Source organism: Hyperoodon ampullatus (genome assembly GCF_949752795.1).
Source record: "Hyperoodon ampullatus genome assembly, chromosome: 18".
Taxonomy (NCBI): domain Eukaryota; kingdom Metazoa; phylum Chordata; class Mammalia; order Artiodactyla; family Ziphiidae; genus Hyperoodon; species Hyperoodon ampullatus.
In genome coordinates, this window is record NC_136931.1 from 34,692,241 (window position 1) to 34,714,439 (window position 22,199).

The 22,199-nt window shown below is 44.9% G+C and overlaps 1 protein-coding gene and 1 pseudogene across 4 annotated transcripts in view; one reads left to right on the forward strand and one right to left on the reverse strand.

The window, feature by feature from the left end:
* The window catches only part of TENT4B (terminal nucleotidyltransferase 4B), a gene marked incomplete at both ends in the record, with an annotated part of 57,547 nt that extends 55,980 nt beyond the window's left edge, over window positions 1–1,567 (reverse strand). For all 3 annotated transcript variants that reach the window (XM_079724184.1, XM_079724185.1, XM_079724183.1), the window contains one exon: window positions 936–1,567. In XM_079724184.1, coding sequence (XP_079580310.1) covers window positions 936–1,567 — 632 coding nt within the window. The remainder of the gene's footprint in view (window positions 1–935) is intronic.
* Window positions 1,568–16,526: 14,959 nt separating this feature from the next.
* On the forward strand, window positions 16,527–17,676 carry LOC307066821 (RAD52 motif-containing protein 1-like; annotated as a pseudogene). Its single transcript has 2 exons — window positions 16,527–16,547; window positions 16,922–17,676. The product of its transcript is annotated as an RAD52 motif-containing protein 1-like (transcript).
* The last annotated feature ends 4,523 nt before the right edge of the window (window positions 17,677–22,199 follow it).

A 22,199-nucleotide genomic window follows, 5' to 3' on the forward strand; every position in this document is an offset into this window, starting at 1 on the left:
ATTTTGTAACAGCTGAACTTTAAACAGAAAGTCATTAGTGGTGCAACACTCATTCATTAGCATAAAGTTACCCCCTAGAATGAAAAGCACTGGCTGTCTCTGCCAGGATGACAACTTTACAGGGAGAAACTGGGGCCAAGGACCATGAACTCCTAGAAAGTTCTATCCGTCTGAGAAAAAGAGCTCACCATCTTCATCAGCCTAAACTTAACTGTCACCCCATTCCTCACTCCCCACAAAGCAAGGCATCGCTAATATAGGAAAGTTTTAAAAATAAAAAATAAAGAGATGGGCCAAAGGGTCAATAGCAGGCAAAGCCTTTCAGGGCTGACACGATTCCTGTTTGGGATTGGGGGAGGGGGAGGAGCTTTCTGGATGTTTCTATTCTTGGCAAGGAAAGCACCTCCAAGTCCTGTACCGTCAAAAGGCACTAACACAGGAACGTTCTCAGGGAATGAATGATTTGCCTGTGCTAAGCGACTTCATTTTGGGGTGTGATGATGGGGAGCAGGGTGGGGAGGGTTAGAGGGCTGGAGAGGGAATAGAGGGAAGGTGTCTTTGACTAGGGGGGATGGGAGGAAAGAGTGGATGGCTAACGGGGGCGGGGGGGTCCAGGGAAGGCGTGGAGGGTTAAAAAGGAGGATGTGGATGACTAAGGGAGGTGAGAGGAGGGTGTGGATGGCTGAGGGGATGTCCAGAAAAGGCGTGGAGCTGAGGGGGAGGGGGGAAAGCTGTGGACCGCTAACGAAGGTTGGGAGAAGGTATGGATGGCGGAGAGATGGAGGGATGGCCATCAGCCCCCTGAGGACCAGTAAAGAAAGCAGGCAGAGGGGGGTGGCCTCACCCAGGCTCCCCCCCAATCCCCCTTCTGTGGGCGTGTGCCCGGCTGCGCGTGTGCAAGGGCCAGGCCGCCAGGCCGCAGGGCCACCACTCACCCCACGACTCCCTGGTTGTAGTTCCTCCGCTTCCACGGGGTCCCGCTGTACAAGCCCCCGCTGCCGTCGGCCCGGCCGCCCCCCGCGGCCCGCCCTCCGCTGGGCTGCAGCAGGCTGTAGTTGAGTCCGTAGGTGCTGGCCTTATTGTCGCGCTTCCTCTTGTTGCTGCTGCCCGAAGCTGGGTCGGCGGGTTCCGCGGCGGGGACGGCAGCCGAGGAGTGCGGGGACGAGGACGCCAAGGGGGACGGGGATGCCGAGGGGCCCGCGGCAGCCCGGCGGGCCCAGGCCGCGGGCTGGTGGTGGTGGTTGTTGTTGTTGGTCGTCTCCAGGGGCAGGAAGTCCCGCTGCTCTGCCGACAGCGCGTGGCCGCCCAGCAGGCGATCCCCGGAACGGTACATGCCGGCCGGGGCCGGGGCCGGGGCCGCAACGCCCGGGCTGCCGGTGCTGCTGCCGCTCCCGCCGGTGGCCGTGCTGCTGCCGCCGCCGCCGCCGCCGCTCGCGCCGCCGCTGCTGTGACAGTGGTGGTTGAAGTAGAGGTTCCTCAGTCCCTGGGTCGTCTCCCAGATCTGCATCCACAGACTGTTGGACGGTCCGAGCTGCTCTGGCTGGAACCAGGCGATCCTCGGATCCATCAAACGGCGGCGGCCGCTGCCCCCGCCCCTCCTGGCTGCCCGCAGGGCCGCCGCCGCCGCCGCCGCGCCTCAGGCGCACGCCCGGCCTCGGCGGCTGCTGCTGCTGTTGCTGCTGTTGCTGCTGCTGCTGTTGCTGCTGCTGCTGCTGCTCCCGGCCCGCCGCGGGCGGCGCGGTCGCGCTGTGAGCCCGGCCGGCGCCGGCGGCGTCGCTCCCGCCCTCGGGGGCTCCGCGGGCCCTCCCCCCCTCCCTCCGCCCCTTTGCCGAGCCCCTGTCACCGGGGTCCCCGTGCAAATGGCGGCTGCAGCGGCTGCTCTGGAGAAGGGCGATCGTCGTCGGCGGCAGCGGCAGCGGCGGCGGCGGGACGCGCCTGCTCCGTAGCGTCCTTGCTCCTCCGGCCCCGGGGCGGGGCCCCTGCCGGGTCCGCCCCTCACGCCCCGCCCCCGCCCCGCCCCCACAGCGCGCGCCGCGCCGCCGGTCCAGCCCCAGAGGTCGCGCGGTGCGTCACAGAGGCTGCGGGAAGGTGCGTCTGGGGCCGAAACCGCCCGGCCCAACCGTCCCGGCGCCGGCTAGGGAGAGGGTAGCACGTACCTGGGCGTCCAGGCGGCCCTGACGCGCGTGCCGTCTCCGGTATCAGTTTCCCGGTCCCTGAGGCTGGGTGGGGCCGGACGGAGGTCGCCGCCCCCTCCGCAGGGAATGGATTGTGGGAGGTGCCGCCCCGCCCACTGTCCCCTCCCCCAGTCTGCAGCGCCGGGACCCCCTGGGCTTCTCCGACCCCTCCCGACATCTCCGCTCTAAGCACTGTTCCAGAGGGGAGAAAATGCGCCCCCTCGCCACCCGAGCATGTGTCCTGGACCCTGCCTGGACGCAGGCTGCCGGGCCATCCCACTACTCCCTGCGCCCGCTCTGCCGCGCCCTGGCTGGGCTTGGGAGCCGCAGGCCTTGGCGGAGGGTCCCCCCACACGACCCCGAGACTGGAGAAACCTGTGCCCACCTACAGGGCTGGACGCGCTTCTTCGTAGAGTGCGTCACACACCCCAAACCGACTTTATGCAGAATTGCACACAGAAACGCACACAGACGCACCGGCAGGGAGACAGGAACAAGGTGTTCGGCGTGTAAAGAAACTTCACTTGCCCTTAAGGTGCACCAGCAACCATGAAAAACCCTTCTTAGTTCAGAATGAAAGAAAACCCAAAACCTTTTAAGCCTAATTTGAGGACCATATTGTTGGCATCAGCAGAGATTTTCCACAAAGTGGTTATTTGCATATCTTCCCAATTCCTGTGGAGAGAAGACAAGGATTTTAAGTGTTTTAAATCAAGAGAAAAACGGAAAATAAGTTAGTACGTTTCATGTGTGCCCTCTAAGGTTGGTCCAAAGTCCAGAATGAGCCCCTAACGCTCGATTTTGGCCTATTTTGGGAGCTCAATTTCCTGGAAAGGTTTTTTTGGCAAAGATGAAAAATTAACAAATTACGAAGCATTGCTCTACCTTTTTTCTTGCTCAGAGAATAACATGGGCATAAATATGGAAAACACACCGAAAACCCTAAAGAATTTTGGTTCGTTCTGTTTGTTGTTGCTTTACTATAAATCAGTATTAAAAGTTTTCTCAGAATGAAATTTGCTATGTCCTGAGAATTACATAGCCAGGAAAATGAGTAGTGATATTTTTATGCTATTCACACTGGCAAATTAAAAATAAAGCATTGTATAGAAAAAAGTTTCTTTTCATGACTTCAAATTTGTTTTAAACATTCAAGTGAGAAAAATACAAAGCCAAAAAAAAGTAAACATTACCAAGATCCCGCCGTGTAGAAATAACTACCATGAAGACTTCGATAAACACTCTTCGAAAAATTTCTCCATGCATATATATGTTTCAAGACAGTCTTTCTTATTTTTACTTATTTCCTTATTTATTTTAAATCTTAGTCTTTTAAAATAGTTTTTCAGATGTCCAAGAACACATTAAATGATATTTAAACCAAAAAAAAAAAAAGTATTCAGAATTAGCAATAGTACACGCCAGAAATTAACATTTGTTATTTTTGAATGCTTGTTTCTTCAGGCAAACCTTCAGAACTACTAAAGTATTACCAAAATGATCATATGAGTTAACATACATAAAAGTTGTTTGTAAAATGTGGGCTGTAAGGCAAGACATCACTGTTCTTGTTCACCTGCAGGTAATGCTGACTGGTTAGCCGTGTCACATGACCATGTTTCAAGGCATTCATTCAGTAAATCTTGGTTGAATGTTTAGTATCCTTGCAGAGCTGAGCTAATTGTGTTAGAGAAGATAAATAAGCAACCAGGGCCTTTGGCTGCCTTCCATGAATTTACTGTCTGCTTAGGGAGGCAAAAAAAGGTAAATATTTAAAGTCAAATTAAAATGCATTCAGTTAATTCAACAAACATGTCTTGAGCAATTATTATGTGCCAAAGTCTGGGGATATAGCAATGAACAATACTGACGATGTCCCTGCCAAGCATATAAGGTCAGACAGTGGCTAAGTGCTGTGAAGAGAAAGAAAGCAAGCTAAAAGGATAGTGACGGTGTGCTATTTTTAGATGGGCTAATCAGGGAAGGCTGCTCTGAGGAAGTGATATTTGATCAGGGACTTAGGTGAGGGAGTGGACCATGACCATCTAGGGAATGACACATCAGACAGAGGGAATAGCAAGTGCAAATCAGCAAGTGCAAAGGCCCTGAGGCAGGAATTTACTTTGTGTGCAGGATGATAAGGCAATGTAAATGAGTGTTGAATGTGTATAGAATCATAAAGTATCTCTTCTGGAAGTTTCCTCAAAAACCACCCAGTCTAAAACAATAGGGAATTTTAAATACGCAAAAATATATTCACTTTCCACAACAAATCTCAATGTTTTGTCTCAAAGTAATCTACTACTGGGACCAAAGAGAAAGACTACACTAATTTCAATAATAAATTTTGATTACTCAACCTTTTCATTTTGCTATTTAGAACATTACATTCTTGGGCTTCCCTGGTGGCTCAGTGGTTGAGAGTCCGCCTGCCGATGCAGGGGACACAGGTTCGTGCCCCGGTCCGGGAAGATCCCACGTGCCGCGGAGAAGCTGGGCCCGTGAGCCATGGCCGCTAGGCCTGCGCGTCCGGAGCCTGTGCTCCGCAACGGGAGGGGCCACAAGAGTGAGAGGCCCGCATACCACACACAAAAAAAGAACATTACGTTCTTTAAAACCACCTTCATTAAACTGATGAGCCAAAAAACACAGCTATCAAAAACCCAGACATTGGGGACTTCCCCAGTGGCACAGTGCTTGGAACAGTGCTCCCAATGCAGGGGCCCTAGGTTTGATCCCCAGCCAGGGAACTAGATCCCACATGCATGCCACAACTAAGAGTTCACATGCCACAACTAAGGAGCCTGCCTGCCGCAACTAAGACCCTGTGCAACCAAATAAATAAATTAATTAAAAAAAAAACAACACCAGACATTATCCTGCATAATATAACATCCTATTCATTCTCAGCATTCTTGTTCTTAGGGGGGAAAATACTGAGCTGATGGTCTCAACTTGCAAGATTTACAGAAACACCAAGATTCTGCAGAGTAAAAATTGAGTAGATAAATGAGAAGAAAGTTGCCCAAGAATCAGGCAAATTTAAGTACAATTTTGTTGATTTATTAACTTGAATAAAACAGAAGGGGAATTGCACATACATACTACTACATGGTGTTATTAATAATTGTCATTATAACTAAATCTTAGACAGTGTGTGATTATATTACTCCAGAGTTCACAAAACCATGAATAATAGTCACATAGTTATAATTATTAGTATCTTCTGTGTTTAGCAAATGAAGTATTTGCCCAGGTATTAATAATCTTGGGATTAGGTACCATTTACAACTTTCCCTTTTTTGCACAGAATATACACCATTGTACCATGTTTGTTTCCTCCTTTGTGAGTACAAAGAGGATTCCAAGTAGGGAATTACATTTCAATGAGACTTCAAAATAACATGCAATGTGGAAGCCTGTATCTTGTTCTTTACAATGGAAATTTCTCCCATTCCTAACTTTTAGAAAAAATATTGCTCAAATGGTGTGCATTCTGGGATCTTTGGAGTGAGAGTATCTGTGTGTGTATGCATGTGTGTGTGTGTTTACACACGTGTGTGTTTAAAGTCTTTATACTATAATTTCTATACCATAAAATTCACTCAATTTAAGTGTACAATTTAATAACTTTTACTAAATTTACAGAGTTGTGCAGCCATCACCACAATCCAGTTTTGGAGTCCTATGGGTTCAGGGCCTGAATAGGACAAAAGGCAGAGGAAGGAGGAATTCACCCCGTTTTTCATGCCTTGCTGATTCAGCTGAGACATCTCACCTCATCTCATCTTTTCCAGCCTGGACTGGGATTTATATCATTAGCATCCCTGGTTCTCAGGCATTCAGACTTGGACTGAATCACACCACTGGTTTTCCTGGGTCTCCAGCTTGCAGACAGGAGATCATGAGACTTCTCAGCCTTCACAACTGCATAAGCCAATTCCTCATAATAAATCTCCATATAGATCTCTATATATGGATATATATTACATATATAAGAAATCCAAATAATAGATAAAATATATATCCTCCCGGTTGTTTCCCTGGAGAACCCTGACTAATATAGGTCATTGGTGCTAGGAAGTGGAGATGCTGCTCTAACAAATACCTAAAAATGTGGAAGCAGCTTTGGATCTGGGAAGTGGGTAGAGACTGGGGAAGTTTGGAGGCACATGGTAGAAAAGTTTTTCCTGCCATGAACGGCCCTTTAAAGGTAATTTTTTTTTTTTTTTTTTTTTTTTTTGGCCGCATGGCTTGCAGGATCTTAGTTCCCTGACCAGGGACTGAACCCAGGCCCTTGGCAATGAGAGCACAGTGTCCTAACCACTGGACTTCCAGGGAATTCCCCCTTTAAAGGTCATTCTGATGAGAGGTCAAATAAAAGAGATCTGTAGAGAAAGTCTCCGTTTTCTTTGGGGATACCTAGGTAGTCATGAGCAGTATGTTGGTAGAAATATGAATGGTAAAGGCCATTCTGGTGAGGTCGCAGATGGAAATGAGGAACATGTTATTGGAAACTGGTGGGAAGGCAATCCTTGTTATAAAGTGGTAAAGAACTTGGCTGAATTGTGTTTGTGTTCCAGTGTTTTGTGGAAGGTAGAACTTGCAAGCAATGAAATTGGGTATTTAACTGAAGCGATTGCTAAAATAAAGTGTCGAAGGTGTGGCTTGGCTCTTCCTGGATGCTTATAGTAAAATTCAAGAAGAGAGAAATGACTTAAAGACAGACTGTTAAGCAAAAAGGAAGTAGAACTTAATGATTTGGAAAATTCTCAGCCTATCCATATTGCAGAAAATGAGAACACTAAGGATATGGCCAAGTGACCATTTGGGGCATCAGGAAATGAGTAAGGATATGGCTGACACCCCAGGAGGAAAACTGCCAATTTAAACTGAAGGAGAAGGAAATAGGAAGGAATGAAGGAAGGCTGTCAAACTTTGTGGATTTTACAGGATGAAACCGTAGAGCTATTTGGTGAGATCATGTGCTATTCTTCAAGACGAGAGAAGAGTGACCCCAAAGGCGATTCAGAGATCATCAGGGCTGCCTCCTTGGTTTCAGAAAAGAAGACCATTGCCTTGTTTCTACCAGGCCAGACAGCCCCTGCCCAGAGCCAGACGGGCAGGGCTGCCCAGAGCTGTGGAGATGGGGCTTCCTAGAAGAGTCCTGGGGGCCAACTCTTGCCTAGTAGGGCTCTGGAGGTAGCACCTCCACCCCAGTGGAGGTGGGACCACTGCCCCAGTGGGTCAGGAAGGTGGGATTTCTGCCCCAGTGGGCCTGGAGGGGAGAGCATGGAACCAAAGAGGGTTATTCTGGAGCTTTAAGCTCTCATGGAGTTTGGCTTGCTGGGTTCTGGACTTGCTTGGAACCCATCACCCCTGCCTTCTTCCCTGTTTCTCCCTTTTAGAATGGGAATGTCTGTCCTATGCTTGTCCCATCATTGTATTTTAGAAACACATAATTGGTTTGGTTTCACAAGTTCACAGCTAGAAAGGAATCAACCTCAGGATGAATCATACCTCAAGTCCCATCCATACCTGATTTGGATAATATTTAGATGAGACTTTGGACTTTAGACTTTAGAGCTGATGCTGGAATGAGTTTAAGACTTTTGAGCAAATGTATTTTGTGTGTGAGAAGGACATGAATGTGGGGGATCCAGGGGCAGAATATTATGGATTGAATGTTTATGTTCTCCCAAACCCTACTCCCTGATGTGATGGTATAGGAGTCTGGGGCTGGGGGAGTTGAGTATAGGATTAGGAATAGATGAGGTCATGAGGGTGGAGCCCTCACAAATGGGATTGGTGCCCTTAAAGAGTCATGAGAGAACTAGCTTCCTCCCTCTGTTCTCCACCATATGAAGATACATCGAGAAATTGGCAGTCTGCAAGCTAGGGTCCTCACCAGAACCTGACCATGCTGGAAACCCAACCTTAGGCTTTCAGTCTCCAGAACTGCAGGAAATAAATTTTTGTTGCTTATAAGCCACCTTGTGGTTTTCTGTGGCATTCTGTTATGGCAGCCTGGACTAAGACACTTGTTCATGAAAGAAGTTTCCAAAGCCCCTGTGGAGAATCCAGTTTTACTCTTGCTCTTGTTCTACTTTGATAGTCATCTTCTGCTTTATGCCCATCAGATAAGTGTGGTCTTCCCTGCAACAAAACCATTCCTACTACCTTCAGACAACCTCCAGACCTGCCCTATTTTACCTCCAGGACACACTGAGAGTCCATTCACTTCCGTCTCCTCCCACCTTATTCTGCTGAGCCCGGGCCACCAACACTCCTTGCCTGGGCTGCCACAATACCGTTCCAATTGTTGTCTCAGAGCATCCACACTTCAACTTCGCAATCCAACATGTCACAGCAACCAGAGTGAACTTTTAAAAATATGAAGTTGACTATAGCCTTCGCCTTCAAGTGTATAATAAAATCAAACTCTAGATTTTTTCTGCCCAAACCCATTCCTCCCAGTGTCTTCTGCATCTCAGTAAATGGTGACCCCATTCTTCAAGTGGCTCAGGCCCAAATCCTTGCCATCATCCTTAACCTTTCTCTTTCCTTCCCACCACCCATCAATTCCACCCTCAGTGCTGCAGGCTCCACCTCAGACTAGATCCACCTACTTTCCAGGAAACACACCAGCGCCACTTCGATCCCAACCATCATTGTTTCCTCCCGAGATGATTAAAACAGCTTACAAACTGGTCTCCCTGCCTCCACCGACGCCTCCCTTCGGTCTGTTCTCACCCCACGAACCATGTGATCTTTTGCAAAGGTAAGCCAGACTACCTTTCTCCTCTGCCCCCAATTTTCCAATAGCTCTGCATCTTGCTCAGAGATCCTTACACCCACAAGGTCCTATCCCATCTGACCCCATCTCCTCTCTGGCCTTGTGTCCTACCACCTGAGCAATGGCTTGCCGCAACACCAGTCTGCCGACTGTTTCAGAACTCTCCAGCAAGCCGACAAGGTAGGGCCTCTGCACTTGCTGTCTTAGGCTGGAACCCACTTCTCTTAGCACTCTGTGCAGCTTCCTGACTTCCTTCAGGTCTCTGCTCCCATGTTGCTGCCCGTGAGAGGCCTGCCCTGACTGCACCCTTCACTTCTGTTCCATTTAGCCAGATTTATTGTTCTGCTTTAGCATTTATTTGCAACCTTTATCTGTCTATTCCTTTGTTGTCTGTCTTCCCCTACTATAATGTAAGCTCCAGGACCACAGGGGCTTGGTTCGTGAGGCAACGGACTCTAAGACACATGCCCCAACCCATGATCCCCACTTACTGGTGTTTAATTCCTTCCTCTTCCATGCGGGTGGGACCTGTGACTTGTTTCTTTTATATATATGTGTGTGTGTGTGTATATATATATATATATATATATATATATATATATATATTTAGGCTGCACCGGGTCTTAGTTGCAACATGCAGGATCTTTGTTGTGGCATGTTTTTTAGTTGAGGCATGTAGGATCTTTAGTTGCGGCATGCTGAGTCTTAGTTGCGGTATGCAGTCTTCTTAGTTGCGGCACGCGGAGTGTTAGTTGCAGCATGCGAACTCATAGTTGCGGCATGCGTGTGGGATCTAGTTCCCCAACCAGGGCTCGAACCCGGGCCCCCTGCATTGGGAGCATGGCTTCTTACCCACTGGACAACCAGGGAAGTCCCATGTGACTTGTTTCTAACCAACAGAATGTGACAAAGTGATGGGCTGTCATTCCCATGATTATGCTACATAATATAAGACTTTGTCTTGCTAGTGGATCCACTCTCACCCTCCTGCTGGCCTTGAAGAAGCAAGCTGCCATTTGTGAACTGTTTGAGGGTGGCAACTGGGAACTTAGCACCTCTGACCAATAGCCAGTTGAAAACCTGAAGCTCTCAGTCCAGGCACCACAAGGAAATGATTCTACCAACAACTGGAGTGAGCTTAGAAGCAGATGAAGAATTCAACTGAGCCTTCAGATGAGAACACAGCCTTGCGGACATGTTGATTGCAGCCTGGCCAGAGCCTGAAGCAGAAAACTCAACTAAGTAGTGCCCAGACTCTTGATGCACTGAAACTGAGAGATAATAAATGTCTGTTGTTCTTAGCTACTAAATTTGTGGTAATTTGTTATTCAGCAATAGAAAACCAACATAGATTTTTTTCTTCATCATTCTATCCTGAGTACTTAGAACAGGATCCAGCATATATTAGGTGCCCAATAAATGCCTGTTGAATCACTATATTATTATGAAAAAACAAAACAGAGAAAACAAAGTGGACAATAGTGTTATAATATGCTATCACTTGTGTGTGTGTGTGTGTACCTGCATAAATGTAGAATTTCTCTAGAGGGGTCTACAAGAAACTGACAAAAGTCTGGGGAGGAAAACAAAAGTATTAGAAATCCGTGAAGGAGGGAGACTTTCATTTCATTTTATACCCTTTTGGACTGTTTGAAAAATAGTTTTATGCTATAAATGCTTAAACACATACACAACAGAACAAAATAGCCCCCGTGACTTCAGATTTGAATGTTTTCTAAAGTAAAATCACTTCTTCAGCACTTACTCCTTTAGGCGGTGCTCTGCCTGCCCCATCCAAGCAACACCCTAGTCTATTATTCTTCCACCCAATCCCCCTCCAGGATGTTTCGTGGCAAGCATCTTCAACAAAAGAATTGCTACGGGGACTTCCCTGGTGGTCCCGTAGCTAAGACTCCATGCTCCCAATGCAAGGGGCCAGGGTTTGATCCCTGGTCAGGGAACTAAGATCCCACATGCCACAACTAAGAGATTGCATGCTGCAATTAAAGATCCCGCATGCTACAATCAAAGATCCCACATGAGGCTTCCCTGGTGGCGCAGTGATTAAGGGTCCGCCTGCCGATGCAGGGGACACGGGTTCGTGCCCCGGTCCGGGAAGATCCCACATGCCGCGGAGAGGCTGGGCCCGTGAGCCATGGCCGCTGAGCCTGCGCGTCCGGAGCCTGTGCTCCGCAACGGATCCTGCATGCTGCAATGAAGATCCCGCACGTAGCAATATGCCGCAACTAAGACCCTTCGCAGTCAAATAAATTAATAAATATTTTTTAAAAAGAATTGCTACAGACAGAACTAAATATATTTTGGACTTGCACATCATGCTTTGACTGCCTCACAAAGAAGCAGAAAGGCAAATTTTGTTTCCAGGCATGTGTAAGCTAAGCCACCGGGGCCTTTTCTACAGTAAAATGTGAGACAAAATGTGCCAAGTTTTTCCCTTATTGTTATCATGTATCCAGTCTAAAAGCCATCTCATTCAAGAAAATTTTGAATAATTTAAGTTATAGAGTTACGCTGGAGTTTGGGGCTGGTCTGATAAGCTTTGAAAAATGTGGCCAAAATAATGCGGGGGGGCAATTTCCATATTGGTTTGGCAGAAGGGAAAAAAAGCCAACTGAAATTTGCAGGCTGAGGACAAATGGACTCATTGCATAGCAAGGAAAACTGAGTCAGAGAGTATAGCATAGAGCTCTGAGAGGCCACACACCATGTGCCACAAATAGAAATTGCCAAGGTTACCACTTACCAAAACAAACAATCAAACAAAAAACAAACACACACACCACACACACACACCCGCCCCCGTAGACATCATGCCAGTGGGATAGTTTCAAATTTGTAGCCCCGATCTGTTTTGAAACTAGCCTATATAACAAATTTAAGATATACTGAAAGCCATTTCTCTTAGTGCTCTAGAAAATATTTGACATAATTATTCACTCTCAGTAATTAGCAAGGTACTATGACCGCAGCAACACAAGGTTACTGACCTTGTTCAAAGTTCTAAAACTGAATCTGAAAACATACAATCATGAGTGGTCAATGATTAATCAACATCTGTGAATTAACGTCTAAAAAACAGTGAGTAATAAGATATCACCGCTATCCAGCTTCTCAAATCGTAATTCATTTCGTGTGAGGGTATATATGTGTAAAATATTTCAGTTTTTCATAGGTTGGCTTGATTGTTCCATCTGTTCAAGCCACGAAATTTGCCAATGTGGCTACAAAGTCATGACTTTGAATGCTATGAAGATCAAAAGCTGTGCTCAGCCTCTTGGCCAAAATAACATCCTTCCCAAGAAACATTTGGATACTGAACTAATTGGTATTTTTGCCATTCATTCCTACATACATACATTTACTCGTTCCACCAACATTTAACACTGGGGTACAAAGAGGCATAAGTCAGGGGCATCATTCATAATCCAGTGGTCCGTGGGTGTGTGGGTGTGTTTTCTAATCAATGTATGTCATTGTAGCCCAACCTTTTTCATTTGACTGGAATGCAAGCACCTGGATGACAGGCATAGGGGATGTATAATTCAAATGGGGCACCTGGGAGCCCCTGGAGCAGAGTGTCCTGGTGACACATCCTTGTACTCCCAAGAAGTAAGAAGAATGATCAGTAAGAAGCTAGCTCAACATATCTCAAAGAAACAAAATTGCACGACTCCCTCATTCCTACTTCTATCGGTCTGTGGACACATGTAATAAAAGCTTCTGTTCTATAACTGTTCAAATACATTTCACATGGCAATCAGGCAGTTGAGAAAATTTGACTCTAGTGGAAACTTATGTTCATCTATAATATCATATGACCTATAGCTCATTTTTCCAAATCACAGTGAATTAAATATCTTACTACCAAATATGAGAGACCCTCCCAATAATGTTCTCTTACCTTTATTTCTTTTATAGCCATTTCAACTCATGAATTATTAAAGAAGCAAGAGGAAATGGAAAGTGAATAAGAAAATTACTTGAAACGTCCCTGTGGAGTTGGACGAGCTTTCACGTAATACCACATAATGGGCTTCCAGGGATGGAGAGGGAGGATAAAGGATTCACTCTAAAAGTCACACACACTCATTTGGAAAAAAGTCTCAATTTCAAGCATACATTAGGGCTTCCCTGGTGGCGCAGTGGTTGAGAGTCCGCCTGCCAATGCAGGACACACGGGTTCAAGCCCTGGTCTGGGAAGATCCCACATGCCACGGAGCAGCTGGCCCTGTGAGCCACAATTACTGATCCTGCGCGTCTGGAGCCTGTGCTCCGCAACAAGAGAAGCCGCGATAGTGAGAGACCCGCGCACCTCAATTAGGAGTGGCCCCCACTTGCCACAACTAGAGAAAGCCCTCGCACAGAAACGAAGACCCAACACAGCCATAACTAAATAAATAAAAATTTTTTAAAAAGCATACATTAAGTTACATACATACATTTTTTGTTCCTCTCAGATTGACAAAGATTAAACAGTGTGATTATACCCAGTGCCGGTGAGGATACAGGAGAAACAAGCCTTGTTGACTGTGTGTGGAAGGGTCAAGTGGAGCAAAACTTCAGAGGATTATGTTGGTCCATCTATCAAATTAAAAATGTGTATGTCCTTTGTCCCAGTGTTTTAGTCTACTCAGGCTGCCATAACAGAATATCACAGACTGGGTGGCTGGCTGAAACAACAGAAATTTATTTTCTCTCAGTTCTGGAGGCTGGAAGTCCAAGATCAAGGTGCTGATGGGGTTGGATTCTGGTGAGAACTCTCTTTTTAGCTCGTAGGTGACATTTTTTCTCTGTGTCTAAATGTGCACACAGAGGAAGAAAGCTATCTCTGGACTCTCTCCCTCTCCTTTAAAGAACACAAGTTCTGTTGGATCAGGGCCCCACACTGATGACTTCATTTAACCTTAATTACCTCCCTAAAGACCCTCTCTCCAAATACACATTGAGGGTTAGGATTTCAAGATGTGAATTTGGCAGGGGGCAGGAGTTAGGGTCACAGTATAGTCCATAACACCCAGCAAATCCAGTTTTGGAGATTTATCCAACATATGTGTTTGCATTGTGCACAAAGATCTTTAAATAACAATATTTAAAACTGTATTGTCAGGCTTCCCTGGTGGCGCAGTGGTTAAGAATCTGCCTGCCATTGCAGGGGACATGGGTTCGAGCCCTGGTCTGGGAAGATCCCACAGGCCATGGAGCAACTAAGCCCGTGCGCCACAACTACTGAAGCCCGCATGCCTAGAGCCCATGATCTGCAACACGAGAAGCCACCGCAATCAGAAGCCCATGCACCACAACGAAGAGTAGCCCCCGCTCGCCGAAAGTAGAGGAAGCCCAAGCACAGCAACGAAGACCCAATGCAGCCAAAAATAAATAAATTAAATAAATAATTTTTTTTAAAAACCAAAAACTGTACTCTCTTCTGTAGCCAAAAACTGTAAATAACCTAAGCATCCATCAGGAGATGGCTAGTCAAACGAATTAAGGTACATTCAGTCAATAAAATACTGCTATGCAACTGTTAAAATGAATGAGCCAGCACTAAACACAGTGACATGGAGAACTCACTAAACTATATCATTAAGTGGAAAAGGCATGGTGCAAAGCAGTGTATAGAATATGATGCAATCTCTGTAAAAAGGAAAAAAAATTAAGCACCAATATTTTCTGGAAGGATTTACAAGAAACTATTGACAGTCATTACCACTAAAGAGTGAACTTGGAGCATGAGGAGGAAGAATTTGTTCCTTATACCCTTCCATACTGTTTGTGCTTTGCCCACCCTCACTGCTAGGTGAAGGCACGTTACTTTTTTTTTAAGTAAAATATTTACGTAGAAAAACATTCATCATTTTAACCATCTAAAAGCGTACAATTCAACGGCACTTAGTGCATTCACAATGTTATGCAACCATCACTTCTCTCTGGTTCCAAACATTTTCATCACCCCAAATGAGCAATCACTCTCCCTTCTCCACCCAGCCCCTAGCAACCACTAATCTGCTTTGCATCTCTATGGATTTACCTTCTTTGTATATTTCTTATAAACAGAATCATAAGAGTGTGGCCTTTCTGCCTGGCTTCTTTCACTTAGGATAGTGTTTTCAAGATGCATCCATACCGTAGCATGTATCATTCCTTTTTATGGCTGAACAATATTTCATTGTATGAATATCCTACAGGTAGTTTTTCTGTTCATTCGCAGTGGGCATTTGTATTGTTTCCAACTTTTAGCTATTGTGAACAGTGTTGCTATGAACATTTGTTTACATGTTTTTATTTGAATACCTCTTTTCAGTTCTTTTGGGTACATACCTGGGAGTGGAATTGCTGGGTCATATGGTAATTCTATGTTTTAACTTTCTGAGGATGAATATTACTTTTGATTGTATTTAAATATTTAGTTACATGCCATAAATGAGCATGTATATGACAGGCTCTTGAGAGATCTTTTAGTCTGGTCTCTCTTTGACAATGGATATTATTTATTGTAGTTAAAGCAGTAATTTGGGTTTAACATTATATTTTGTCTTAGGGTCTATTAGATATCCTGTATAAAATGGAAAGTCTAGGGCTTCCCTGGTGGCGCAGTGGTTAAGAGTCTGCCTGCTGATGCAGGGGACACGGGTTCGTGCCCCAGTCCGGGAAGATCCCACATGCCACGGAGCAGCTAGGCCTGTGAGCCATGGCCGCTGAGCCTGCGCATCCAGAGCTTGTGCTCCGCAACGGGAGAGGCCACAACAGTGAGAGGCCCGCGTACCGCAAAAAAAAAAAAGGAAAGTCTAATGCTCTTGCTGTTGAATTGAACTGAAACAACGCATCTCAGAAGGATACAAGTATTCTTCTGTAATATTAATATCCTTAGACAAATGCCATGCAATAAACAGTCATTATTCTAATTTTAGAAATATTGTTTGTTTATTTGTTTATTCAAAAAAAATAACTATTGCCTACTTCACTCCCATTAGGAGGGCTATTATCAAAACATAAAAAGTAGCAAGTGTTGTCAAAGATGTGGAGAAATTGCAACCTCACACTATTGCGGGGGATGTAAAATGGTGCAGCTGCTGGGGAAAACATCATGGTCGTTCCTCAAAAAATTAAAAACAGAACTACCACACCACACAGCAATTCCACTTCTGGGTATATACCCAAAAGAGCCTGCATGTAGCCACCAAAAGAGCCCACACGCAGCAACGAAGATTCTGTGTGCTGCAACTAAGACCCGGTGCAGCTGAATAAATAAATAAATATTTTTTAAAAAAAGAATTGAAATCAGAGACTTGAGCAGATATATATACACTCATGTTTATAGTAGTGTTATTCACAATAGCCAAGAGGTGAAAGCAACCCAAGTGTCCATCAACAGATAAATGGATTTTTAAAAATGTGATGCGCGCTCAGACATGGATGATCCTTCAATACATAATGTTAAGTGAAATAAGTCAGTCACAAAACAACAGATATCATATGGTTCCACTTATATGGAGGTACCTAGAGTAGTCAAATTCATGGAGACAGAAAGTAGAACGATGGGTGTCAGGGGCTGTGGGGTGAGGGGAGATAATGTTTAATGGTACAGAGTTTTGGTTGAGGAAAATGAAAAACATTCTGGAGATGCTTTGTGGTGATGGTTGCACAACAGTGTGAGTGTCCTTAATGCCACTGAACTGTACACTTAAAAGGGATGAAAATGTAACTTTACGTCATATTTAAGTATATTTAAAAAATATATTTATGTATATTTTGCCACAAAAAAAGAAGAGGAACATACGCACACATATACACATGAATAAAAATAACTACTGAGCTCCTGCTAAGGACACTGAAGGTACATATAGCAGTGAACATAACGTATAATACATAGCCCTTGGTCCGCTTGCGCCCCGAGCCGCGCACACGTGGTGACGGTAGGATGGTGGAGTAGGTACCTTTTGCGGTTCCCATAGCGGGTGACAAAACCTTGCTGGTGTGGGAGCTGAGCTCTGGACCCACTGCCGAGGCCTTGCAATTTAGCCTTCCGTATTCGGTCTGAGTCTTCCCAAACGCAGCAGTGGCCGGTCCTGGGTTCTATGCCATCATCAAGTTTTATTCAGCAAGGGATGCCCACAGAGCCCAAAAGGCATGCGACCAGAAGCAGCTTTTTCAGACATCTCCAGTGAAGCTTCGTCTCGGCACCAGACATAAGGTGGTTCAACATAATACGCTTGCCCTAAACAGCTCCAGATGCCAAGCATTGGCAAATTACTACTTTGGTTTCAATGGGTAGTCAAAAGGATCATCAAGCTTCAGGATCTTTCTAACCTTGAAGAAAGGGAAAATGAAGATATTGTGACACCACTTCAGAAGCAAAGCCTGAAGTTCTTTTGTGCTTTAGAGGTGGTGTTGCCCTCCCACGAGTGCAGGAGTCCTGGAGTTGGCATGGCTGAGGAACCTTTGGATAAGTCGGAGGAAGGGTCATTATCAGTCCTTATGAAAAGGAAGGTAAGCCAGAAGCTTGCTATTCAGAAGGCTATGACAGATGCATTCCAGAAACTGCCGATTGTGGTTTTAGAAATTGGTAAAATAGCTGTGGCATATAGACCCTGTGAAGAGGTCACAGATGCTAGAACCGAAGAGGAGCTACAGGATTTAATTCAAGTATGTGGAGATAAAAACTCAAGGGGTACACAGCCAGTGTAGCCATAATTCAAAACAACCAGCAGGATTTGGAAGACTTTGGCATGTCTACTCAGCTCTGTCATCCTTAGGAAAATGTGAAACTCTGAAACTGCTTTTGAGGCAGGGTATTTCTAGGACTTTTCCAAGTCCCGAGCCTTGTCTCTGGCCCCTTATTTGAAGTTTGGAGAGCAGGATTGAGGGCCATCAGTGTACATCTACAGTTGTGGACACAGGAGAAGACACAGGCCTTTTAGAACTCCCCTCAAAGAGAATTGCAGGGATTTGGGAACAAAGTAACTATGGCCTTAAGTGTGATTATGCTACAGTGTTTAAAAACTATTCATGCCTTTCAAGTAAGGTATATTACCCAGATCTCAGCATCTCATATATATCTTGTGTTAAATATTTTGCTGAAGAACCTTTCTGTAAACCAATTATATGGATGCCTTGAATTAGGGATTAAGTTGTCAACGTAATTTCTAAAAGAAAACATTAATGTACTGCATATAGGATTTTTATTCAAAAGGAGCAAAAAATGTGTTTCATGTCATTGAGAACTTAATTTGGGGCTAGATTTCTGATTATTTAACTCACCCCAATGTTGCAAAGTTTGTTTTGAAGGGAAGAAAGTAGAGAAACAAAAGGTGGTTATGTTCTGAAAAATGTAAAAATTTTGAAAGTTTTTCCTGTACAAAATAATTATTTTAATTCAATTTAAATCAGTCAAGGAAACTTCAAACATATCCATGTTTGGGCTTTAAGAAGTCTAGCTTCCTGTGAAATGTGAGAGGAAAGGATTCCGTATTGATACTAAAGATTTCGGAAACCTGATTATAACAACAAATCCATTCCTAAATGAGGCCAATCTTGGAATCAGTTCCATTTAGAAACCATTATGTGCTAGGCACTGGAAATAAGATGAAGCTCCTTCTCTCTTGGAGTTTAGGTGTTAAACGTGTACCAGACAATTAAAAAGGAATAAAATTAAAGAGATTATGAAAAGAACTGTGAAGAAAGTAAACTGGGTGCTAGTTACAGTATTTCAAGAAAATTACTTAACATGCTGACTTTAACATTCTAAGTACCTTCTCCATGTGTGCACACAGGGTAGATGTCTGAAAAGTGACACTGTAGTTTTTTCTAGATTAATGGCTCTGTTGAGACAAGGTGGGATGGGGGAAGTTTTCCCGTGCTAATGTAAAGGGCCATTCACTTGGTTTTAGACTCTCTTTCCCAGAATGAATTGCTCACCTGCCCCAAACCCCTCCTACAGAAGTTCTGGAGTCATCACTGATTCAGTGGTAACCCCTAGTAATAGAGTGGTGAATTAATAACGAGACGTGAATACTGAGAGTTTGGAGGAAATGGCAACATTTTATTTTATTATTATTATTATTATTTTTGGGGGGGGGGCGTTTTTTGCAGTACGCGGGCCTCTCACTGTTGTGGCCTCTCCCGTTGTGGAGCACAGGCTCCGGACGCGCAGGCTCAGCGGCCGTAGCTCACGGGCCCAGCCGCTCCGCGGCATGTGGGATCTTCCCGGACCGCGGCACGAACCCGTGTCCCCTGCATCGGCAGGCGGATTCTCAACCACTGCGCCACCAGGGAAGCCCTATTTTATTATTTTTTTAACATCTTTATTGGAGTATAATTGCTTTACAATGGTGTGTTAGTTTCTGCTTTATAACAAAGTAAATCAGTTATACATATATAAAAAAAAACATAGCCCATGATTTGATAGAACGTACTGTCTAGTAGGGGAGACAAACAAAAAATTAAAAAATTCAATACACACACACTCATACTCTTAGACACATACATATGTATCTTTATCAAAACATATAATTTGTCTTAAAAATATAGATGTGTATTTTGTAATGTAACTTTCTTTTCACTTAGCAGTCTTGGAGATCTCTAGGTGTTAATACATGTAGATCTACTTTCCTCCTTTTTTTTTTTTTTTTTTTGCAGGACGCGGGCCTCTCACTGCTGTGGCCTCTCCCGTTGCGGAGCGCAGGCTCCGGACGCGCAGGCTCAGCGGCCATGGCTCACGGGCCCAGCCGCTCCGCGGCATGTGGGATCTTCCCGGACCGGGGCACGAACCCGTGTGCCCTGCATCGGCAGGCGGACTCTCAACCACTGCGCCACCAGGGAAGCCCCTACGTTCCTCCTTTTTTAACTTCATACGGAATTTAGCCACCCCTCTACAGATGGGCATTAGTTTGCAATCTTTTGCTATCATAAACACTGCTGTAAGGAAGATCTTCATAGGAGTCTGCACAGTTCTATATCTTAAAATGCATGTCTTTTAATAACGACTTTATTTTTATTTTTCTAAATTAGTCCCCAGACCTATCCAAGTAATCATCAAGGTGATCCCCCCTCACAGATGAAGAAATGAGGCACAGTTTAGATAAGGAAGTTCTTATATTTTTTATACCTGTCATCTCTCCTGGATTAAAACATTGTTTTTCAAACTAGGTGTATTGCTCTGATTTTCCAGTATCTCATTTCATCTCATTCCTGTTAGACAAGAACTTATCAGTTGGCTTTTCAAGTGCAGTTTCATGTGTAGTTCAGCAAGTATTTCCATCCACACACTCATAGGTTAGATCTCAAAAATCAGCTTTGAAGTTAGTTGTTTGGACCTCAGAATCCACCAGCAATTATGAGTTTTAGGATGAAATATTTCTCTCTTGAATTTGTTTCCCATGTAATTGGCAATGACATGACAAATATGGGGAGTGCCATCATATTTTCCCACTAGTATTTTTTCTTTTTTTGCGGTACGCGGGCCCCTCACTGCTTTGGCCTCTCCCGCTGCAGAGCACAGGCTCCGGACGCGCAGGCCCAGCGGCCATGGCCCAAGGGCCCAGCCGCTCCGCGGCATGTGGGATCTTCCCGGACCGGGGCACGAACCCGCATCCCCTGCATCGGCAGGCGGACTCTCAACCACTGCGCCACCAGGGAAGCCCCCACTAGTATTTTTTAACACATTTTTTTCAAATAGCTATATTATTCTGATCCTAAGTAGTTCAAAATATAATTTAATCGATCATCAAATCCATTTCTGTTAAATAGAGATGTGGGCTGGCGTAAGCAATTTTTGATATCTGCAGAAGGAAATTAGTTTGATAAATGGAAATGAGAATTATCTTCTATCCTAAGGCAGGAAATCTAAGATAATCACCCTGTACATTGACTAGAACCACTCCATGGGTATGGCTAATGCACAAAACTCTTGCACACCCAGAATGTAAATTTATGAACTTACGAATTTTACACACACATAGTTTTGCCCCCTAAAATACAACTTAAATATGTCTTGTGTTGCTTTGGGTTCTCCGAGAAGCAGGCACTGAGCCAAGGTTTCAAGTGCAAACAGTTTATGTGGGAGGTGATCCCAGGAGACCCCAGTGAGAAGAAGGAAAGCCAGATGGGGAAGGGAGGCAGTGATGAAGGGTTTGTTTTAGTCTTAGTTACCAGTGTGAGTAACTAAGCCTTAATCCTGCTGGAGCATGCGGGCACCTCAGAGCCACACCCCATCCAGGGGACAAGTTTGCTGGGTAGTTATTACACCTCTGCCTGCCAGTCATTGATGGAAGGAATGGGAAGGGGGAGGTTTCATCCATTTCTTGTCATGCTGGGGCAAAGAAACACCTGGGGGCCAAAGAAAGTCCTCAGGCAAGGAAACGTAGGGGCTGGCAGCAGGAAATTAGGCAGGTGTGCGCCAAGGGGGCAAGGATGAGGGCAGATCTGTAGGATAGCATCTGACATATCTGTCTTCCTAAAACTTCTAAGCAGGATTAGTTGCCTCTTTTCCCCTGTTTCTTCCAGAATTTATTTGGCTGCCCATGTCATTACAAATCGCAGAGACTCACAGGCCTCTCATTCTCTGCAGGGACGCTGCAAGCTCCTGGAAGGCAGGTACAGCAACTTGCTCGTCTTCCAGCGCTAGCAGGAAAGGGCAAGGTGAGCGCTAGGTAACACGCGGCTTCCAGATCCCTGTTCTTTCTAAAGCCCTCTTTAAAGCAATGCAAAAACCTAGAACACAGGAGGTTTCTCCAGTTTCTGGTTGCTATTCTTTCCAAATGTAAAGAGAAGAAATCTGGGCTGATTTATTGAATTTAAAATATAATGTTCTAAATAAAAGTATATATCAAATGGTGATAAGTACTAAAGAAGAAATATACAGCAGAGTAAGGGCGTATAGTGTGTATAGGGTGTGCTATTTTATTTTATTTGTTTTGTTTTTTTGGCTGTGCTGTGTGGCTTGCAGTATCTTAGTTCCCCAGCTAGGGATTGAACCAGGGCCCCAGCAGTGAAAGCACCGAGTCCTAACCACTGGACCACCAGGGAATTCCCAAGGGTGTGTTATTTCAGATGAGGGGTGTGGGAAGGGACATCATAATATATGTTATATATAATATATATAATACATTATATATACATATAAGTGTGTGCATATATATATATATGTATATATATATATATATATACATATATATATATATATACACTTCTTTTCCTTTAGTAATTCAAGT